At 34.5% G+C, this 20,207-nt stretch overlaps 2 protein-coding genes across 2 annotated transcripts in view; one reads left to right on the top strand and one right to left on the bottom strand.

Moving 5' to 3' along the window:
- LOC128030533 (ubiquitin carboxyl-terminal hydrolase 45) overlaps positions 1-13,739 on the bottom strand; it is a 51,727-nt gene extending 37,988 nt beyond the window's left edge. Inside the window, exon 1 of the mRNA XM_052618242.1 lies at positions 13,449-13,739. The gene's annotated coding sequence lies outside the window, so the exon portion shown is untranslated. The remainder of the gene's footprint in view (positions 1-13,448) is intronic.
- A 1,209-nt stretch (positions 13,740-14,948) lies between these two features.
- On the top strand, positions 14,949-16,999 carry tstd3 (thiosulfate sulfurtransferase like domain containing 3). The gene is made up of 4 exons (XM_052618258.1): positions 14,949-15,213; positions 15,515-15,703; positions 15,792-15,951; positions 16,472-16,999. The coding sequence occupies exons 1-4, from the start codon at positions 15,087-15,089 to the stop codon at positions 16,536-16,538; spliced, it is 543 nt and encodes a 180-aa protein (XP_052474218.1). The 5' UTR covers positions 14,949-15,086; the 3' UTR covers positions 16,539-16,999.
- Positions 17,000-20,207: the final 3,208 nt, after the last annotated feature.

Genomic DNA, 20,207 nt, shown 5'->3' with positions numbered 1-20,207 from the left:
AAATGGTGATTTCGATGGCTATAAAGACACCATTTCTAATAAGTAGAAAAAAACAATGGTCAGTTCTTATAAAGCACATGCCATACTATATGCACACCTCATATCAAAGCATTTTACTGCAGCATGTTTGAGATATGGGTCCATATGGCAATTTAGAGTGCTATAAAGACCCCATTTCTAATAAGTAGAAAAAAATAATAGTCAGTTCTCATCAGTGACGTCCCATACTATGAGCACATCTCATATCAAACCATTTTACTGCAGCTTTTTCCAGAAATGGGAAATTATTACACTTTAACGGGCTGTGAAGATCCCATTTCTAATAAGTAGAAAAAAACAATGGTCAGATCTTATAAAGGACATTCCATACTATATGCACAAATCATATCAAACCATTTTACTGCAGCATTTTTGAGATATGGGTCCATGTGGCAATTTAGAGGGCTATAAAGACAACATTTCTAATAAGTAGAAAAAAACAATAGTCAGTTCTTATCAGGGACGTCCCATACTATATGCACCCTTCATATGAAACCATTTTACAGCAGCATTTTTAAGATACGAGACATTTTTACACTTTAAAGGGCTGTAAAGATCCCATTTCTAATAAGTAGAAAAAAACAAAAGTCAGTTCTTATCAGGGACATCCCATACTATATGCACACCTCATATCAAACCATTTTACTGCAGAATTTTCGAGATATGGGACATTATTATATTTTAAAGGGCTATAAAGATCCCATTTCTAATAAGTAGATAAAAACAATGGTATGTTCCTATAAGGGATGTCCCAAACTATATGCACACCTCATATCAAACCCTTTTACTGCAGCATTTTTGAGATATGGGTCCAAATGGTGATTTAGAGTGCTACAAAGACCCCATTTCTAATAAGTAGAAAAAAACAATGGTCAGTTCTTATAAAGGACATCCCATACTATATGCACACCTCATATCAAACCCTTTTACTGCAGCATTTACGAGATATGGGACATTATTACACCTTAAAGGGCTATAAAGATCCCATTTGTAATAAGTAGAAAAATAGAATAGTCAGTTCTTATCAGGGACGTCCCATAGTATATGCACACATCATATCAAACCATTTTACTGCAGCATTTTCGAGATATGGGACATTATTACACTTTAAATGGCTGTAAAGATCCCATTTCTAATAAGTAGAAGAAAACAATGGTCTGTTCCTATAAGGGACGTCCCATACTATTTGCACACCTCATATCAAACCATTTTACTGCAGCATTTTTAAGATTCGAGACATTATTACATTTTAAAGGGCTGTAAAGATCCCATTTCTAATAAGTAGAAAAAAACAATGGTCATTTCTTATAAAGGACATGCTATACTATATGCACACCTCATATCAAACCATTTTACTGCAGCATTTTCAAGATATGGGACATTATTACACTTTAAAGGGCTATAAAGATCCCATTTGTAATAAGTAGAAAAATAGAATAGTCAGTTCTTATCAGGGACGTCCCATATTATATGCACACATCATATCAAACCATTTTACTGCAGCATTTTTGAGATATGGGTCCAAATGGTGATTTGGAGGGCAATAAAGACATAATTTCTAATAAGTAGAAAAAAACAATGGTCAGTTCTTATAAAGGACATCCCATACTATATGCACACCTCATATCAAACCCTTTTACTGCAGCATTTTTGAGATATGGGACATTATTACACTTTAAAGGGCTATAAAGACCCCATTTCTAATAAGTAGAAAAAAACAATGGTCAGTTCTTATAAAGGATATGCCATACTATATGCACACCTCATATCAAACAATTTTACTGCAGCATTTTTGAGATATGGGTCCAAATGGTGATTTGGAGGGCTATAAAGACATAATTTCTAATAAGTAGAAAAAAACAATGGTCAGTTCTTATAAAGGACATGCCATACTATATGCACACCTCATATCAAACCCTTTTACTGCAGCATTTTTGAGATATGGGACATTATTACACTTTAAAGGGCGATAAAGACACCATTTCTAATAAGTAGAAAAAAACAATAGTCAGTTCTTATCAGGGACATCCCATACTATATGCACACTTCATATGAAACCATTTTACTGCAGCATTTTTAATATATGGGACAATACAATGATTTAAAGGGCTATAAAGACACCATCTCTAATAAGTAGAAAAAAACAATAGTCTGTTCCTATAAGGGATTTCCCATACTATATGCACACCTCATATCAAAACCTTTTACTGCAGCATTTTTGACATATGGGTCCAAATGGTGATTTTGATGGCTATAAAGACACCATTTATAATAAGTAGAAAAAAACAATGGTCAGTTCTTATAAAGCACATGCCATACTATATGCACACCTCATATCAAACCCTTGTACTGCAGCATGTTTGAGATATGGGTCCATATGGCAATTTAGAGTGCTATAAAGACCCCATTTCTAATAAGTAGAAAAAAATAATAGTCAGTTCTCATCAGTGACGTCCCATACTATGAGCACATCTCATATCAAACCATTTTACTGCAGCTTTTTCCAGAAATGGGAAATTATTACACTTTAACGGGCTGTGAAGATCCCATTTCTAATAAGTAGAAAAAAACAATGGTCAGATCTTATAAAGGACATTCCATACTATATGCACAAATCATATCAAACCATTTTACTGCAGCATTTTTGAGATATGGGTCCATGTGGCAATTTAGAGGGCTATAAAGACAACATTTCTAATAAGTAGAAAAAAACAATAGTCAGTTCTTATCAGGGACGTCCCATACTATATGCACCCTTCATATGAAACCATTTTACTGCAGCATTTTTAAGATACGAAACATTTTTACACTTTAAAGGGCTGTAAAGATCCCATTTCTAATAAGTAGAAAAAAACAATGGTCTGTTCCTATAAGGGACGTCCCATACTATTTGCACACCTCATTTCAAACCATTTTACTGCAGCATTTTTCAGATATGGGACAATACAATGATTTAGAGGGCTATAAAGACACCATTTCTAATAAGTAGAAAAAAACAATAGTCAGTTCTTATCAGGGACGTCGCATACTATATGCACACCTCATATCAAACCATTTTACTGCAGCATTTTCAAGATACGGGACAATACAATGATTTAAAGGGCTATAAAGACACCATTTCTAATAAGTAGAAAAAAACAATGGTCAGTTCTTATCAGGGATGTCCCATACTATATGCACACCTCATATCAAACCATTTTACTGCAGCATTTTCGAGATATGGGACATTATTACATTTTAAATGGCTGTAAAGATCCCATTTCTAATAAGTAGAAAAAAGCAACAGTCAGTTCTTATCAGGGATGTCCCATACTATATGCACACCTCATATCAAACCATTTTACTGCAGCATTTTCAAGATATGGGACATTATTACAATTTAAAGGGTCATAAAGATCCCATTTCTAATAAGTAGAAAAAAACAAAAATCAGTTCTTATCAGGGACATCCCATACTATATGCACACTTCATATCAAACCATTTTACTGCAGCATTTTCGAGATATGGGACATTGTTACATTTTAAATGGCTGTAAAGATCCCATTTCTAATAAGTAGAAAAAAGCAACAGTCAGTTCTTATCAGGGATGTCCCATACTATATGCACACCTCATATCAAACCATTTTACTGCAGCATTTTCAAGATATGGGACATTATTACAATTTAAAGGGTCATAAAGATCCCATTTCTAATAAGTAGAAAAAAACAAAAGGCAGTTCTTATCAGGGACATCCCATACTATATGCACACCTCATATCAAACCATTTTACTGCAGCATTTTCGAGATATGGGACATTATTACACTTTAAATGGCTGTAAAGATCCCATTTCTAATAAGTAGAAAAAAGCAACAGTCAGTTCTTATCAGGGATGTCCCATACTATATGCACACCTCATATCAAACCATTTTACTGCAGCATTTTCAAGATATGGGACATTATTACACTTTAAAGGGCTATAAAGATCCCATTTCTAATAAGTAGAAAAAAACAAAAGTCAGTTCTTATCAGGGACATCCCATAATATATGCACACCTCATATCAAACCATTTTACTGCAGCATTTTCGAGATATGGGACATTATTACACTTTAAATGGCTGTAAAGATCCCATTTCTAATAAGTAGAAAAAAGCAACAGTCAGTTCTTATCAGGGATGTCCCATACTATATGCACACCTCATATCAAACCATTTTACTGCAGCATTTTCAAGATATGGGACATTATTACACTTTAAATGGCTGTAAAGATCCCATTTCTAATAAGTAGAAAAAAACAATGGTCTGTTCCTATAAGGGACGTCCCATACTATTTGCACACCTCATATCAAACCATTTTACTGCAGCATTTTTGAGATATGGGTCCAAATGGTGATTTGGAGGGCTATAAAGACATAATTTCTAATAAGTAGAAATAAACAATGGTCAGTTCTTATAAAGGACATCCCATACTATATGCACACCTCATATCAAACCCTTTTACTGCAGCATTTTTGAGATATGGGACATTATTACACTTTAAAGGGCGATAAAGACACCATTTCTAATAAGTAGAAAAAAACAATAGTCAGTTCTTATCAGGGACATCCCATACTATATGCACACCTCATATCAAACCATTTTACTGCAGCATTTTCGAGATATGGGACATTATTACACTTTAAAGGGCTATAAAGATCCCATTTCTAATAAGTAGAAAAAAACAATGGTCTGTTCCTATAAGGGACGTCCCATACTATTTGCACACCTCATATCAAACCATTTTACTGCAGCATTTTTGAGATATGGGTCCAAATGGTGATTTGGAGGGCTATAAAGACATAATTTCTAATAAGTAGAAAAAAACAATGGTCAGTTCTTATAAAGGACATCCCATACTATATGCACACCTCATATCAAACCCTTTTACTGCAGCATTTTTGAGATATGGGACATTATTACACTTTAAAGGGCGATAAAGACACCATTTCTAATAAGTAGAAAAAAACAATAGTCAGTTCTTATCAGGGACATCCCATACTATATGCACACCTCATATCAAACCATTTTACTGCAGCATTTTCGAGATATGGGACATTATTACACTTTAAAGGGCTATAAAGATCCCATTTCTAATAAGTAGAAAAAAACAATGGTCAGTTCTTATAAAGGATATGCCATACTATATGCACACCTCATATCAAACCATTTTACTGCAGCATTTTTGAGATATGGGACATTATTACACTTTAAAGGGCTATAAAGACCCCATTTCTAATAAGTAGAAAAAAACAATGGTCAGTTCTTATAAAGGACATCCCATACTATATGCACACCTCATATCAAACCCTTTTACTGCAGCATTTTTGAGATATGGGACATTATTACACTTTAAAGGGCTATAAAGATCCCATTTCTAATAAGTAGAAAAAAACAACAGTCAGTTCTTATCAGGGACCTCCCACACTATATGCACACCTCATATCAAACCATTTTACTGCAGCATTTTTGAGATATGGGTCCAAATGGTGATTTAGAGTGCTACAAAGACCCCATTTCTAATAAGTAGAAAAAAACAATGGTCAGTTCTTATAAAGGACATGCCATACTATATGCACACCTCATATCAAACCATTTTACAGCAGCATTTTCGAGATATGGGACATTATTACACTTTAAAGGGCTATAAAGATCCCATTTCTAATAAGTAGAAAAAAACAACAGTCAGTTCTTATCAGGGACCTCCCACACTATATGCACACCTCATATCAAACCATTTTACTGCAGCATTTTTGAGATATGGGTCCAAATGGTGATTTGGAGGGCTATAAAGACATCATTTCTAATAAGTAGAAAAAAACAATGGTCAGTTCTTATAAAGGACATCCCATACTATATGCACACCTCATATCAAACCCTTTTACTGCAGCATTTTTGAGATATGGGACATTATTACACTTTAAAGGGCTATAAAGATCCAATTTCTAATAAGTAGAAAAAAGAATAGTCAGTTCTTATCAGGGACGTCCCATACTATATGCACACCTCATATCAAACCATTTTACTGCAGCATTTTTGAGATATGGGTCCATATGGTAATTTAGAAGACCACATTTCTAATAAGTTGAAAAACAAATGTCAGCTCCTTTAAGGGATGTCCCATACTATATGCACACCTCATATCAAACCATTTTACAGCAGCATTTTCAGATATGGGACTATATGGTGATTCTTTGGGCTATAAATATCCCATGTCGCTCCCACATTATCTTAAGTGTTCTTAATACCTGTGTATATACAATGTAACTACATGTGTACGTAATATATAACACAGTGTAAGTATACATTGGTATATAGTATCCATGGCTATAATATTTTTGTAACAACCCTCAGAATGGTTTGTGCAAGTACAAATGTATAACAGGACATGTAAATCTACATTTTGTAACAACAATATGTATAAGAGTAATTTGAACCATTTGATCCAGGTGGTGGAGATGGGTGGGTTTAGGGTTCTGTAAAGTGGGAGGAGTTGGTGCACCACTTTAATACCCGTGTACTTACATGGTAACTCCTCAGGAACTGTCGACTTCATTTAAAGTGCAACATTGTGGACACCAACCACATTTTATATGTAAAGCCTAATTTACTTGCCACTGCAGTGTAACATAGGGGTAATTACATAATAAATTGAATATTGCTATTAGTCCTGTTACACATTTGTACTTTCTTACCAATAAATTTTATAACCAATGTCCTGTTGCACATTTGTACTTACACATACCATTCAATGGGTTATTACAAATATGTAGTTACACAAACATTAGAGCTATAGATACTATGTACCAATGTGTACTTACACTGTGGTTACATACTACATACACATCTAATTACTAAGTACACAGGTATTAGGGACACAATATAAAGTGGAACCCCCATTTCTAATAAGTTAAAAAAAAAAAAATATTTAGTTTGTATATTGGAGGTGCCATACTATATTCACACCTTATATAAAAAAGTTTTACTGCATTTCTAGCATTTTGCAAAGATGTTTTTCTGTTTTTCTGAAATGTATTCTGTTTCAGAGGCCTAGAAAGACCCCATTTCTAATAAGTAGAAGAATACAATGATCAGTTAGTACATGGGACATCCCACAAGCACACCTTATATAAAACTATTTTACTGAAGTATTTGGTGTATAAAGATATTTTACGATAGCAATTTGGGGTTAAAAATCAAGAAAATCCTCAGAAACTCCAGTTTTGAGAACTATTTCAAATAAGTTTAAAAAAAGGCCATTCCTTCTAAAGTTCCTCCTACATTTTAAGCACACCTAATGTGAAGTCTGTGTACTGTGGCAGTTTGTAGAAGCATGCATTCATATAGAACAAAACACTCAAATACATTTTAATATTTCCTAATTTTTTGCAACCTATAGAAATGTTTTTTTCAAATAGTTAAAAGAAATAATGGCCTTTTCTTACAAAGTAGCTCATATTCTATCAGCACAGATAATCTGAAGTCTGTGTACTTTGGCAGTTTGTTGCATACATCCAAATTTAAAAATATTATATATATATATATATATATATATATATATATATATATATATATCAGACTTCAGACTATCTGTGCTGATAGAATATGAGCTACTTTATATATATATTATAGACTGGATATTTTTTCCCCAGTTTTGAGGTTTATATAAACATCAGGTTAAATACATACAGTAGATAAAAATAATGGCCTTTGCATGCAAGGCACTCCCTATTCTTTCAGCAAATATGAAGTCACACACACTTGTCTGTCACACTATACTTCACACACTTTCTAAACACCAAATATGGAGTCTTTGCTCTGTGAAAGTTTAGAGTAGCTTGCATTCAATGGATGAATGGATCATAGCGTATCCCCAGTCTTGTTTCTGGAAATCTCACTTAAAGTTCAGTTCCAACCCTAATCTAATAAAGAGTCAGGAACAATTCATAGTTACAGAAAGGTTTGCTGGAGCAGGATTGACACTGAACTCTGCACGAAGGTAGTATTATTGTGTGCCTTTTAAAAATAGTAAGTGTTCCTACTTATGTAGTTAAATAGCATTTTGTTGAATTAGAATACATGTAAGTCCAAACTGCCAAAGTACCCAGATTTTATTTTAGCTGTGCTAATAAAGTAGGAGGTGCCTTGCATGAAATGGGCATCGTTTTCCTCTACTTTTATAAGCTGACATTTCTACATGTCTCAAAGTTATGCAAAGTCTCAGAACTGACTCTGAATGCATGCAGTTCCAGATTGGTAAACTGAAATGTTTTTTATAATGGCTGCACATATTTGGTGATGTCCCTTATGACAATTGTTTATTATTATTATTATTATTATTGGAATAGATAAATGTAATGTTTTATAACTCTATATGTGAAATACTTGCTAGCTCTTAAAAAAACCATACAGTAAAATGTTTTCCATGGATTTACTCATAGATTTTAGAAAACATTACATTTCTCTATGAGCCTCTGAAGTGAATATACCCTTTATCTTTATAGCCCCCTAAAGCACAATATAGGTCCATATCTCATTAATGTTGCAGTAGACTGGGTTTTATATCAAACCATTATGTGTGCATATAGTATGGGATGTCCCTTATGAGAACTGACCATTGTTTTTTTCTACTTATTAGAAATGGGATCTTTAAAGCCCGTTAAAGTGTAATAATGTCCCATATCTCAAAAGTCCTGCAGTAAAATGGTTTGATATGAGGTGTGCATATAGTATGGGACGTCCCTGATAAGAACTGACCATTGTTTTTTTTCTACTTATTAGAAATTACGTCTTTATAGCCCTCCAAATCACCATTTGGACCCATATCTCGAAAATGCTGCAGTAAAATGGTTTGATATGAGGTGTGCATATAGTATGGGAGGTCCCTGATAAAAATTGACTATTCTTTTTTTCTACTTATTACAAATGGGAACTTTATAGCCCTTTAAAGTGTAATAATGTCCCATATCTTGAAAATGCTGCAGTAAAATGGTTTGATATGAGGTGTGCATATAGTATGGGACATCCCTGATAAGAACTGACCATTGTTTTTTTCTACTTATTAGAAATGGGATCTTTACAGCCATTTAAAGTGTAATAATGTCCCGTATCTTGAAAATGCTGCAGTAAAATGGTTTGATATGAGGTGTGCATATAGTATGGGACGTCCCTGATAAGAACTGACTATTGTTTTTTTCTACTTATTAGAAATGGTGTCTTTATAGCCCTCTAAATCATTGTATTGTCCCATATCTGAAAAATGCTGCAGTAAAATGGTTTGAAATGAGGTGTGCATATAGTATGGGACATCCCAGATAAGAACTGACTGTTGTTTTTTTCTACTTATTAGAAATGGGATCTTTACAGCCATTTAAAGTGTAATAATGTCCCATATCTCGAAAATGCTGCAGTAAAATGGTTTGATATGAGGTGTGCATATATTATGGGATGTCCCTGATAAGAACTGACTTTCGTTTTTTTCTACTTATTAGAAATGGGATCTTTATAGCCCTTTAAAGTGTAATAATGTCCCATATCTCGAAAATGCTGCAGTAAAATGGTTTGATATGAGGTGTGCATATAGTATGGCATGTCCTTTATAAGAACTGACCATTGTTTTTTTCTACTTATTAGAAATGGGGTCTTTGTAGCACTCTAAATCACCATTTGGACCCATATCTCAAAAATGCTGCAGTAAAAGGGTTTGATATGAGGTGTGCATATAGTATGGGACATCCCTTATAGGAACATACCATTGTTTTTATCTACTTATTAGAAATGGGATCTTTATAGCCCTTTAAAATATAATAATGTCCCATATCTCGAAAATTCTGCAGTAAAATGGTTTGATATGAGGTGTGCATATAGTATGGCATGTCCTTTATAAGAAATGACCATTGTTTTTTTCTACTTATTAGAAATGGGATCTTTACAGCCCTTTAAAATGTAATAATGTCTCGAATCTTAAAAATGCTGCAGTAAAATGGTTTGATATGAGGTGTGCAAATAGTATGGGACGTCCCTTATAGGAACAGACCATTGTTTTCTTCTACTTATTAGAAATGGGATCTTTACAGCCATTTAAAGTGTAATAATGTCCCATATCTCGAAAATGCTGCAGTAAAATGGTTTGATATGATGTGTGCATATACTATGGGACGTCCCTGATAAGAACTGACTTTTGTTTTTTTCTACTTATTAGAAATGGGATCTTTACAGCCCTTTAAAGTGTAAAAATGTCTCGTATCTTAAAAATGCTGCAGTAAAATGGTTTGATATGAGGTGTGCATATAGTATGGGACATCCCTGATAAGAACTGACTATTGTTTTTTTCTACTTATTAGAAATGTTGTCTTTATAGCCCTCTAAATTGCCACATGGACCCATATCTCAAAAATGCTGCAGTAAAATGGTTTGATATGATTTGTGCATATAGTATGGAATGTCCTTTATAAGATCTGACCATTGTTTTTTTCTACTTATTAGAAATGGGATCTTCACAGCCCGTTAAAGTGTAATAATTTCCCATTTCTGGAAAAAGCTGCAGTAAAATGGTTTGATATGAGATGTGCTCATAGTATGGGACGTCACTGATGAGAACTGACTATTATTTTTTTCTACTTATTAGAAATGGGGTCTTTATAGCACTCTAAATTGCCATATGGACCCATATCTCAAACATGCTGCAGTAAAATGCTTTGATATGAGGTGTGCATATAGTATGGCATGTGCTTTATAAGAACTGATCATTGTTTTTTTCTACTTATTATAAATGGTGTCTTTATAGCCATCGAAATCACCATTTGGACCCATATGTCAAAAATGCTGCAGTAAAAGGTTTTGATATGAGGTGTGCATATAGTATGGGAAATCCCTTATAGGAACAGACTATTGTTTTTTTCTACTTATTAGAAATGGTGTCTTTATAGCCCTTTAAATCATTGTATTGTCCCATATATTAAAAATGCTGCAGTAAAATGGTTTCATATGAAGTGTGCATATAGTATGGGATGTCCCTGATAAGAACTGACTATTGTTTTTTTCTACTTATTAGAAATGGTGTCTTTATCGCCCTCTAAATCATTGTATTGTCCCATATCTGAAAAATGCTGCAGTAAAATGGTTTCATATGAAGGGTGCAAATAGTATGTGATGTCCCTGATAAGAACTGACCTTTGTTTTTTTCTACTTATTAGAAATGTTGTCTTTATAGCCCTCTAAATTGCCACATGGACCCATATCTCAAAAATGCTGCAGTAAAATGGTTTGATATGATTTGTGCATATAGTATGGAATGTCCTTTATAAGATCTGACCATTGTTTTTTTCTACTTATTAGAAATGGGATCTTCACAGCCCGTTAAAGTGTAATAATTTCCCATTTCTGGAAAAAGCTGCAGTAAAATGGTTTGATATGAGATGTGCTCATAGTATGGGACGTCACTGATGAGAACTGACTATTATTTTTTTCTACTTATTAGAAATGGGGTCTTTATAGCACTCTAAATTGCCATATGGACCCATATCTCAAACATGCTGCAGTAAAATGCTTTGATATGAGGTGTGCATATAGTATGGCATGTGCTTTATAAGAACTGATCATTGTTTTTTTCTACTTATTATAAATGGTGTCTTTATAGCCATCGAAATCACCATTTGGACCCATATGTCAAAAATGCTGCAGTAAAAGGTTTGATATGAGGTGTGCATATAGTATGGGAAATCCCTTATAGGAACAGACTATTGTTTTTTTCTACTTATTAGAAATGGTGTCTTTATAGCCCTTTAAATCATTGTATTGTCCCATATATTAAAAATGCTGCAGTAAAATGGTTTCATATGAAGTGTGCATATAGTATGGGATGTCCCTGATAAGAACTGACTATTGTTTTTTTCTACTTATTAGAAATGGTGTCTTTATCGCCCTCTAAATCATTGTATTGTCCCATATCTCAAAAATGCTGCAGTAAAATGGTTTCATATGAAGGGTGCAAATAGTATGTGATGTCCCTGATAAGAACTGACCTTTGTTTTTTTCTACTTATTAGAAATGTTGACTTCATAGCCCTCTAAATCGCGATATGGACGCATATCTCAAAAATGCTGCAGTAAAATGGTTTGATATGAGGTTTGCATATAGTTTGGGATGTCCCTTATATGAACTGACCTTTGTTTTTTTTCTACTTATTAGAAATGGGGTCTTTGTAGCACTCTAAATCACCATTTGGACCCATATCTCATATCTCCAGCGGTGGAGATGGAAGGATACAAAAGAGGGTGCGACGACAGTGAACAACGAGAGAGGGCCAGGCCAGGCCATGATTTTAGTTTGTGTTTGGTTTTTGTTTGTAAGCGACAGTCGTCCGTGAAGGGCTGTCGCAGTGTTTTGTGTTTATTTTGTTATTAAAAGCCTTATTTGATTGATGGCCGGTTTCCGCCTCCTTCTTCCTGTGGATAAAAAGTTTTGTACTCCGCTATAGGGGTCTTTATAGCCCTCTTAATCGCCATATGGACCCATATCTCAAAAATGCTTTAGCAAAATGATTTTTGTGTATATAGTATGGGACGTCCCTGATAAGAACTGACCATTGTTTTTTTCTATTTATTAGAAATATGATCTTTATAACCCTTTAAAGTGTAATAATGTCCCATATCTCAAAAATGCTGTTGTACAATGGTTTGATATGAAGTTTGCATATAGTATGCGAAGTCCCTTATAAGAACTGACCATTGTTTTTTTCTACTTGTTAGAAATGGGATCTTAAAAGACTTGTAAAGTGTAATATTATCCTATATCTCTAAAAGGCTCCAGTAAAATGGTTTTATGTGAGGTATGGATATAGTATGGGATGTCTTCTTTAAGAACTGACCTTTAATTGCTTCTTTCTCATCATAAAAAAGTGTCTTCTAAATCAATGAATGTCCCATATCTCGTTTTCTACTAATAATTGTAATGCTTTGAAAGGCTGAAAATTATAGTAATACAGAGCAGTCAAGGAAAACAATAAGTTACACGAATATTAGAGCAGATGGGCGAAAAAGGTCGTCATAGATCAAATCTGAACGTACAGATGAAAAGCGCTCTGAAAGCGCGTTCCCTCTCTGTTGTTCCTGCTATTGCCGTAATTATAGTAATACACGCGCATATAAATTTCACTCGCGGCTGGCTTGACGGTGTTTTTCTGAAGTGCGGCTGGCTTGACCGCAGTGAGGACGACACATGAGACTTGCCCAGGTAACGTAACTGATACAAGTACTAAGAACCGGTAACGGCTGGTTAAAGGCCTTTGCTTTACTGGTAGCAAGTCAGATCTGTTCATATAACACAAGGTTGTTTTAAAAAGAGTTGCAATAAACGTCAACAGATTTTGGCGTATAGTAATAAATCTAACTCACCCTGTGTATGGTCCCCTCCTCTCCAGGCTCACTACCAAGTAAATGTCAGTTGTCAAGTGGCCAGGTAAAAAGAGCGAAGCTGATAACTTACATATGCTTCCAAGTTTATAAATACGGAAGAATTTCTGTCGGTAATTTAGGTGTTCGGATCTAACTCTTCAACAATCCGGAATCACGTAATCCTGAGACACAGTTTACATTTTAATTAACAGAGTTTGTCATCGTATTTGGTGGCATTTGGAGAAGAACAGAAAGCACAAGTATCACTTGTGTCACGTGGTCATATCTTCAACGACGCACTACGGAAGCTTGTATGGCCAAACTCGTTTGCATATCTATTGTAGTTATAAAAAAAAGCTGTACATGTATAAACAAAAAAATAAAAATAAAAATATATATATATATTTGTGTGTGTGTGTGTGTGTGTGTGTGTGTGTGTGTGTGTGTGTGTGTGTGTGTGTGTGAAGGCTATTTTGAGCATGCAATATAATTGTTAAATATAATATATGAAACATAACATTCCTCCTGTTTGGTTAATTACACTTTTTTAATTGTATTTCTTGCCAAACTTAATCGGTGATACTTTGCTACATATTTATTATACATTATATATTATATTGTAAATGCATATTCCACTTTAATAGGCATATTTGCGATCTGCATAATGAATTGAATTTTTAATAGATGTATTATTATATATTGTATTATTCATATAAAAATTTTAATAAAACTACACTTTTATATTTTATATAAAAGCTTTCCTTAGCAAGTAGCTATAGCAAGTGCTATAGTTAGAACCACATAGTACTTGTGGGGTTGCATTTTTATTACCAGCTAAATTGTAATGAATAAACATTACAATAATATATCGAAACATTATAATGCATTGTTAAACAGATAAATAACAAATAAGAAAAAAACATTTTAATTAAAACAAAAAATGAAAAAATATATTTTATTTATTTATTTTTATCATTATTATTATTGCAAAAAAAACTTGCACAAACATTAAACAAAAAAAACAAAACAAAACAAAACAGGGAAGCGAGACATAGATACACTCCAAATACAGTCTGGATTTGCATATCAAATTATAGTATTATTGATACATAAATATGCAAAAATAAACTTACATTCTTTTCGAAAAGTTGTCATAATAAATCAAAAACTTACCACTCTTTTTGTTAATTGTAAGTCTAAGGGATAAAACAAGAGAGTTCAATTCTACAAGAAAAAGGTGGAAAGACAAATGAGACTCATGCCATTTCTGTTTATGAATGAAGAATTTTGCATTCAATATAAGAAAATTAACAACATATTCAACAGATAATAGCTTTGGATTTTCATAATAAAATATAACATCTTTGAGGACAAAAGAATGGGACACATTTGTAAGGTTAGAAACGTAGGTGCTTAAGTCAACCCATAATTTGTTGGTAACACCAGGTTTTTCTACAAGTTTGGGGCTCAAAAGAAGAGTAGCCTACGTCACTGCTAACACGTAGTTGTACGCATGCGTGCTAGAGTAGTGGGTAGCTGCAGTCCTGCTACGTGACTTACAATCAGTCCCACCGTGTTTTTAAATACAAAACAAGAAACAAGGAGCATTGTGCAGCTCTCGTTACCATAAATCCTATCATGGCGTTAAATGTATCTTCACGGCTGACGAGGAGTATTTTCCGCGTTTTAGCGAGCAGAAGTGTCATTCCTGTTTCAAGACGAATGGTAACCACTTCATGCGGGACACATCTGCGTTGTTTACAGCGTAAGTCTTGAAATATTGCATTGATAGTTAACAGTTAATGTAATTTACCGTGCTTAACATCGATAGATAATGAAATATCACGGCGAATCTTCCATTTATATTTACCAATTTGACATATAACTTATGTCTGCGTATTTGGAAAAGTTTGGAGTGTAATAAGTGACTTACTAAAAAAAACTGAGGTGGTACAAATTGTTCTAAAGGTGACACTTTTCTTTTTAATGGTAAATATAACATGACAACAACAACGTGTAGCAGAAGAACGGCCTCTGTTGGTCAAATGTGTCTATCTGTCTTTCAGACATGCGTGTTATTCGTTATGATGGTACTTCATTACGAAGTTTCAGCTCTTCAAGTCAGCCTTCAATAGATGTGTCCTACGAGCAGCTGAAGAAACTGCTGCTGTCCGAATCCAGTGTGGTTATAGACGTCCGTGAGCCGTGGGAACTCCGAGAATACGGGAACATACCGGGGTCAATTAACGTGCCATGTAAGTCAATGCACGGCCTAATCCATATACTGTTTATTTAAAGGCGCCTTATATAAATTATAATACTGTACCATCTTCTCTTCTGCAGTGGGTCAGGTGAACACAGCTCTCCAGCTCGAGCCTGATGAATTCAAGGAGAAATACGGAGGAGACATGCCATCACAATCTCAAAATATAGTCTTCACCTGCCTAGCAGGTGTGAGAAGCAAAACAGCCCTGGAAACTGCAGCGTCTTTAGGATACACCAAGTGAGCACTTATGCTTATTACACAACAAGTGATTGTTTCTTTGCCTCTTTACACAAAGTTTCAGTCTTGACAAGGACGACTTCTCTCATATGTTAAAATGTATTAAAAGTAACATTAAATTATAAGAAACAAGCAGGTTATAGGAATATAATGATATTTAAATGCAGAGCTGCTCAGAATTTTTACTATGATGAGCCAAAATCAAACCTGATTGAGGGACCTAGGCCAAAAGGAAATGTTGCATTTTCCTAAATATATTTTATGAAAATATAAATTTTTGAAATGCAATTCACTTATATTTCAATTAAAAATAGTAGAATAAAAACAATAAACACTTTCTTAATTGGCATGTGTAAGCTAAATGCTTTTATGAAATGCATAATAGAACATTGCTTTTTTTTAAGAAGAAGAAGAAGAAATAGAAGAAATTACTCATTTAAACCAGTTTAAGATTAATAGTCTGTAGCACTGTATATTGGTGTTCTGTTTGCTTTGTCTAATGTACTCTCTGCTCTTGTAGGGTTCAGCATTATCCAGGTGGATGGCAAGAATGGGCAGAACGTCAGTTAATAAAAACCAAACAGTGATCGTCACCGAACAGTGATTGTCAATGTTTATACTGTGATAGAAGTTTGATTGACTTGTACTGCAGTCTGAATTATACCATTGACACCAAGTCAAAGTGTGCCATTAAGACTGAATCATTAAATGGTTCTGATTGGAAATAAAAGAATGGTGTGATTATGTTTTAAGCCTGAAAAGATGCACTGTTAGATGATGTGAGCAGTGCACATGCTATGCTGATATTCTATTTGATGTAGTCAGTTTGAATGGGAAGTGCAGTGGCCTACAGTGTGTATGTTCAACATCTGTTCAAAGGGCTCTTGGCTATTTGCCTAGTTAATGCTAAATATTTTGAGCAGGCAATCCAAATATCAGGAAAAAAATGTATACATTTTATCCAGTGATTTATGAAATTAACATAGCATTGAATAAAATTAACTGGAGAGTTGTTTTTGTATTCTTGAAAATAAAACTTGATGCTACATTGTGCGTTTTGTGTTATTTAAATAAAATAGCTGTCCTATTATTTCATTTGTCATTGTCAATAAAATTGCTAAATTTTACATTTTAACTTAATATTTTAAAAAACAAAGTCAGGATATAACTCATTCCTTATTATTTGTGCTATAGATATGAATATCAATGTTAAATGGTGTGCCTTGAGTTTCGATCTGGAAAGAATTACTTCACTAAATATAAAAATCTGATGTACATATGTTATTTAGTGAGATAAAACACACACACACAAAATATATATACATAAAACAGAGTTGGAAAAAGATTCACACCCCTCCTAAACATGACTTGTAAACTCAATCGGGTATAGCTAATCAACTTTTCACAGACTTTCAGCTGTGGTCATTTTGAATAGCTCAGCGTGAAAAGAGCTTTCCTGGAGCATTTCAGTCCTTGGGACAATTCAGGAGATGTATAGAAAAAAATTAAAAGGCTTTATCAATGTCTAGAAGCACAATGAAATGTTATTAAGAAGTGGAAGGTATCTGATACAACACAGACCCTGCCTGGATCAGGATGTTGCTGCAAACTGGATGAAAGGCCTACAGCAACTCTGAAGCAGTTGCAGGAATATGACAAAGAGTGGTCATTGTATGCATTTGCCAACAGTATCACAAATTCTCCACAAATGTGGCTTGTATGGGAGGGCTGAAAAAAAAGCCACTCCTCATGAAAGGCAGCATGCAGTCGTGACTGAGCTTTGCCAAAACGCACCTTGAAGATTCTGAGGCAGATGAGACTAAAATTTGAATTTATTTGAGATTAACACCAAACATTATGTCTGGTGGAAATCCAATACAGCTCACCATCCAAATAACAGCATTCCTACAGTAACACGCACACGCACAACCATTTCTAGGGTTTACAAAGAATGCTGTGAAAAGGGAAGAACATTCAGTATGCGGCAGTCCTGTGGGTGAAAATGCCTTGTTGATGCTAGAGGTCAGAGGAGAATGGGCCGACTGATTCAAGCTGATAGAAGAGCAACTTTGACTGAATTAACCACTCGTTACAACCGAGGTGTGCAGCAAAGCATTTGTGAAGCCACAACACGCACAAACTTGAGACGGATGGGCTACAACAGCAGAAGACCCCACCGGGTACCACTCATCTCCACTGCAAATAGGAAAAAGAGGCTACAGTTTGCACAAGCTCACCAAAATTGGACAGATGAAGACTGGAAAAATGTTGCCTGGTCTGATGAGTCTCGATTTCTGTTGAGACATTCTGATAGTAGGGTCAGAATATGGCGTAAACAGAATGAGAACATGAATCCATCATGCCTTGTTACCACTGTGCAGGCTGCTGGTGGTGGTGTAATGGTGTGGGGGATGTTTTCTTGGCACACTTTAGGACCCTTAGTGCCAACTGGGCATCGTTTAAATGCCACGGCCTACCTTTATGACCACCATGTACCCATCCTCTGATGACTACTTCCAGCCGGATAATGCACCATGTCACAAAGCTCGAATCATTTCAAATTGGTATCTTGGACATGACAATGAGTTCACTGTACTAAAATGGCCCCCACATTCACCAGATCTCAACCCAATAGAGCATCTTTGGGATGTGGTGGAACAGGAGCTTCGTGCCCTGGATGTGCATCCCACAAATCTCCCTAAACTGCAAGATGCTATCGTATCAATATGGGCCAACATTTCTAAAAGAATGCTTTCAGCACCTTGTTGAATCAGTGCCATGTAGAATTAAGGCAGTTCTGAAGGCGAAAGGGGGTCAAACACAGTATTAGTATGGTGTTCCTAATAATCATTTAAGTGAGTGTGTGTGTGTATATATATATATATATATATATATATATATATATATATATATATATATATATATAACAAAAACATTAAGCAGGACCACTTTGCTATCACAGGACTAAATTACATTTTAACACTTTAATGATATTGTAAAAGTTCAACAGTTTCAACCATAGAAATTAGACCTTTCCTTCCATATATCATCTGGTTGGCAATTCATAAGTCTTTGTTATTTACTTACACATGTTTCAGGATAATCTGTGACTAATGGCAACAAGAGCTGTACATGGAACTGTCATTATATAATCATCTCAGAAAACAAAATGTACAAAATCTGTTACTGGGTCAGTAAACTTTTGTCCTTTGTTTAGTCCTGAAGGTATCTATTAGGTACTAATATAAATCCTAAAGTACATATTAATACCATCCCAGTATTTTCACCATTTTATTTTCTGGGAATGAACTGTTAGTCTTAGTAGTAATATTAATCTTTGAGCCATATGTATGATTATAAGAATTATGTGTACAATTGCAATTAATGTGGATGTGACAAAGCTGTCTCTCACTGATTAATCTGAAATTTAGAAAATTGATTTAAATTTAAGTCATGCAGCAAAGCAGACAACAGTGGCTTATTATTGCCAATAAGAGGCTAGTCTATTGTCTTTACCAATGCTGTCATATTTTTTTTCTGGGCACTGCTATAGGGATGAGTGACTAATGTACTGTAATTGAATGAGATAGCAGGAGTAAAATAACGCCTTAGCGTTTGAGCTCATTTAGCCACTGTTCACATCTCAGAGAGATGCAGACCCAGCCTTTCTCCCACAAGCCTGGCAAATCTTAGATAGTCAGAAAGAAATCTTATGAACCATATTCAGTGAGAAAAAAATTAAATAAATAATAATAATAATAATTAAAAAAAAATTCTGTAATGCTTTAAGATTAGACTATAATTCAGCTGAAACTGATCAAATCTGCACCATTTTTAAGAAGAAAAAATGCTGTTCTTTAGATCCTGAAGAGACTACAAGGACTGTTGTAATTCCCACTTAAATCCTTTAGTCGTTTCAAGTGTGAATCCCAGACAGGCAATAGAAAAACACTAGTTAATTCCCTTTGCATTTCTCATTTTTACACATTCTGCCATGTAAATTGTGACCACATTAGTGTCATCTCTCACATATCAGTAGCCCTCTGCACTGATTGACCTTGTGACATTATTCCTTGCCCTGTCTAGAAGCTTGTGTAATTAAATCCCTACATATCAAACCACATCACATCACAACTGCACCTCCAGACTAATGGAGTCTTGTCTCATAATTTACCCCTCCTTTCAACACCTCTCAAGACTATGACAGATGTTTGAGTGACAGGCCCAATTCTTGATGGTGCAGAGGCTCAACATTC

This window comes from Carassius gibelio, chromosome A16 (genome assembly GCF_023724105.1).
Source record: "Carassius gibelio isolate Cgi1373 ecotype wild population from Czech Republic chromosome A16, carGib1.2-hapl.c, whole genome shotgun sequence".
NCBI lineage: Eukaryota > Metazoa > Chordata > Actinopteri > Cypriniformes > Cyprinidae > Carassius > Carassius gibelio.
This window is presented reverse-complemented; position numbering and strand designations above follow the sequence as displayed.

Bases quoted from the DNA above. Each gene is read 5' to 3' on its own strand.
- tstd3 (XM_052618258.1), top strand. From the start codon at position 15,087: ATGGCGTTAAATGTATCTTCACGGCTGACGAGGAGTATTTTCCGCGTT. The intron at 15,214-15,514 runs GTAAGTCTTGAA...TCTGTCTTTCAG, and splicing joins ACATCTGCGTTGTTTACAGC to ACATGCGTGTTATTCGTTAT. The intron at 15,704-15,791 runs GTAAGTCAATGC...TCTCTTCTGCAG, and splicing joins GGGGTCAATTAACGTGCCAT to TGGGTCAGGTGAACACAGCT.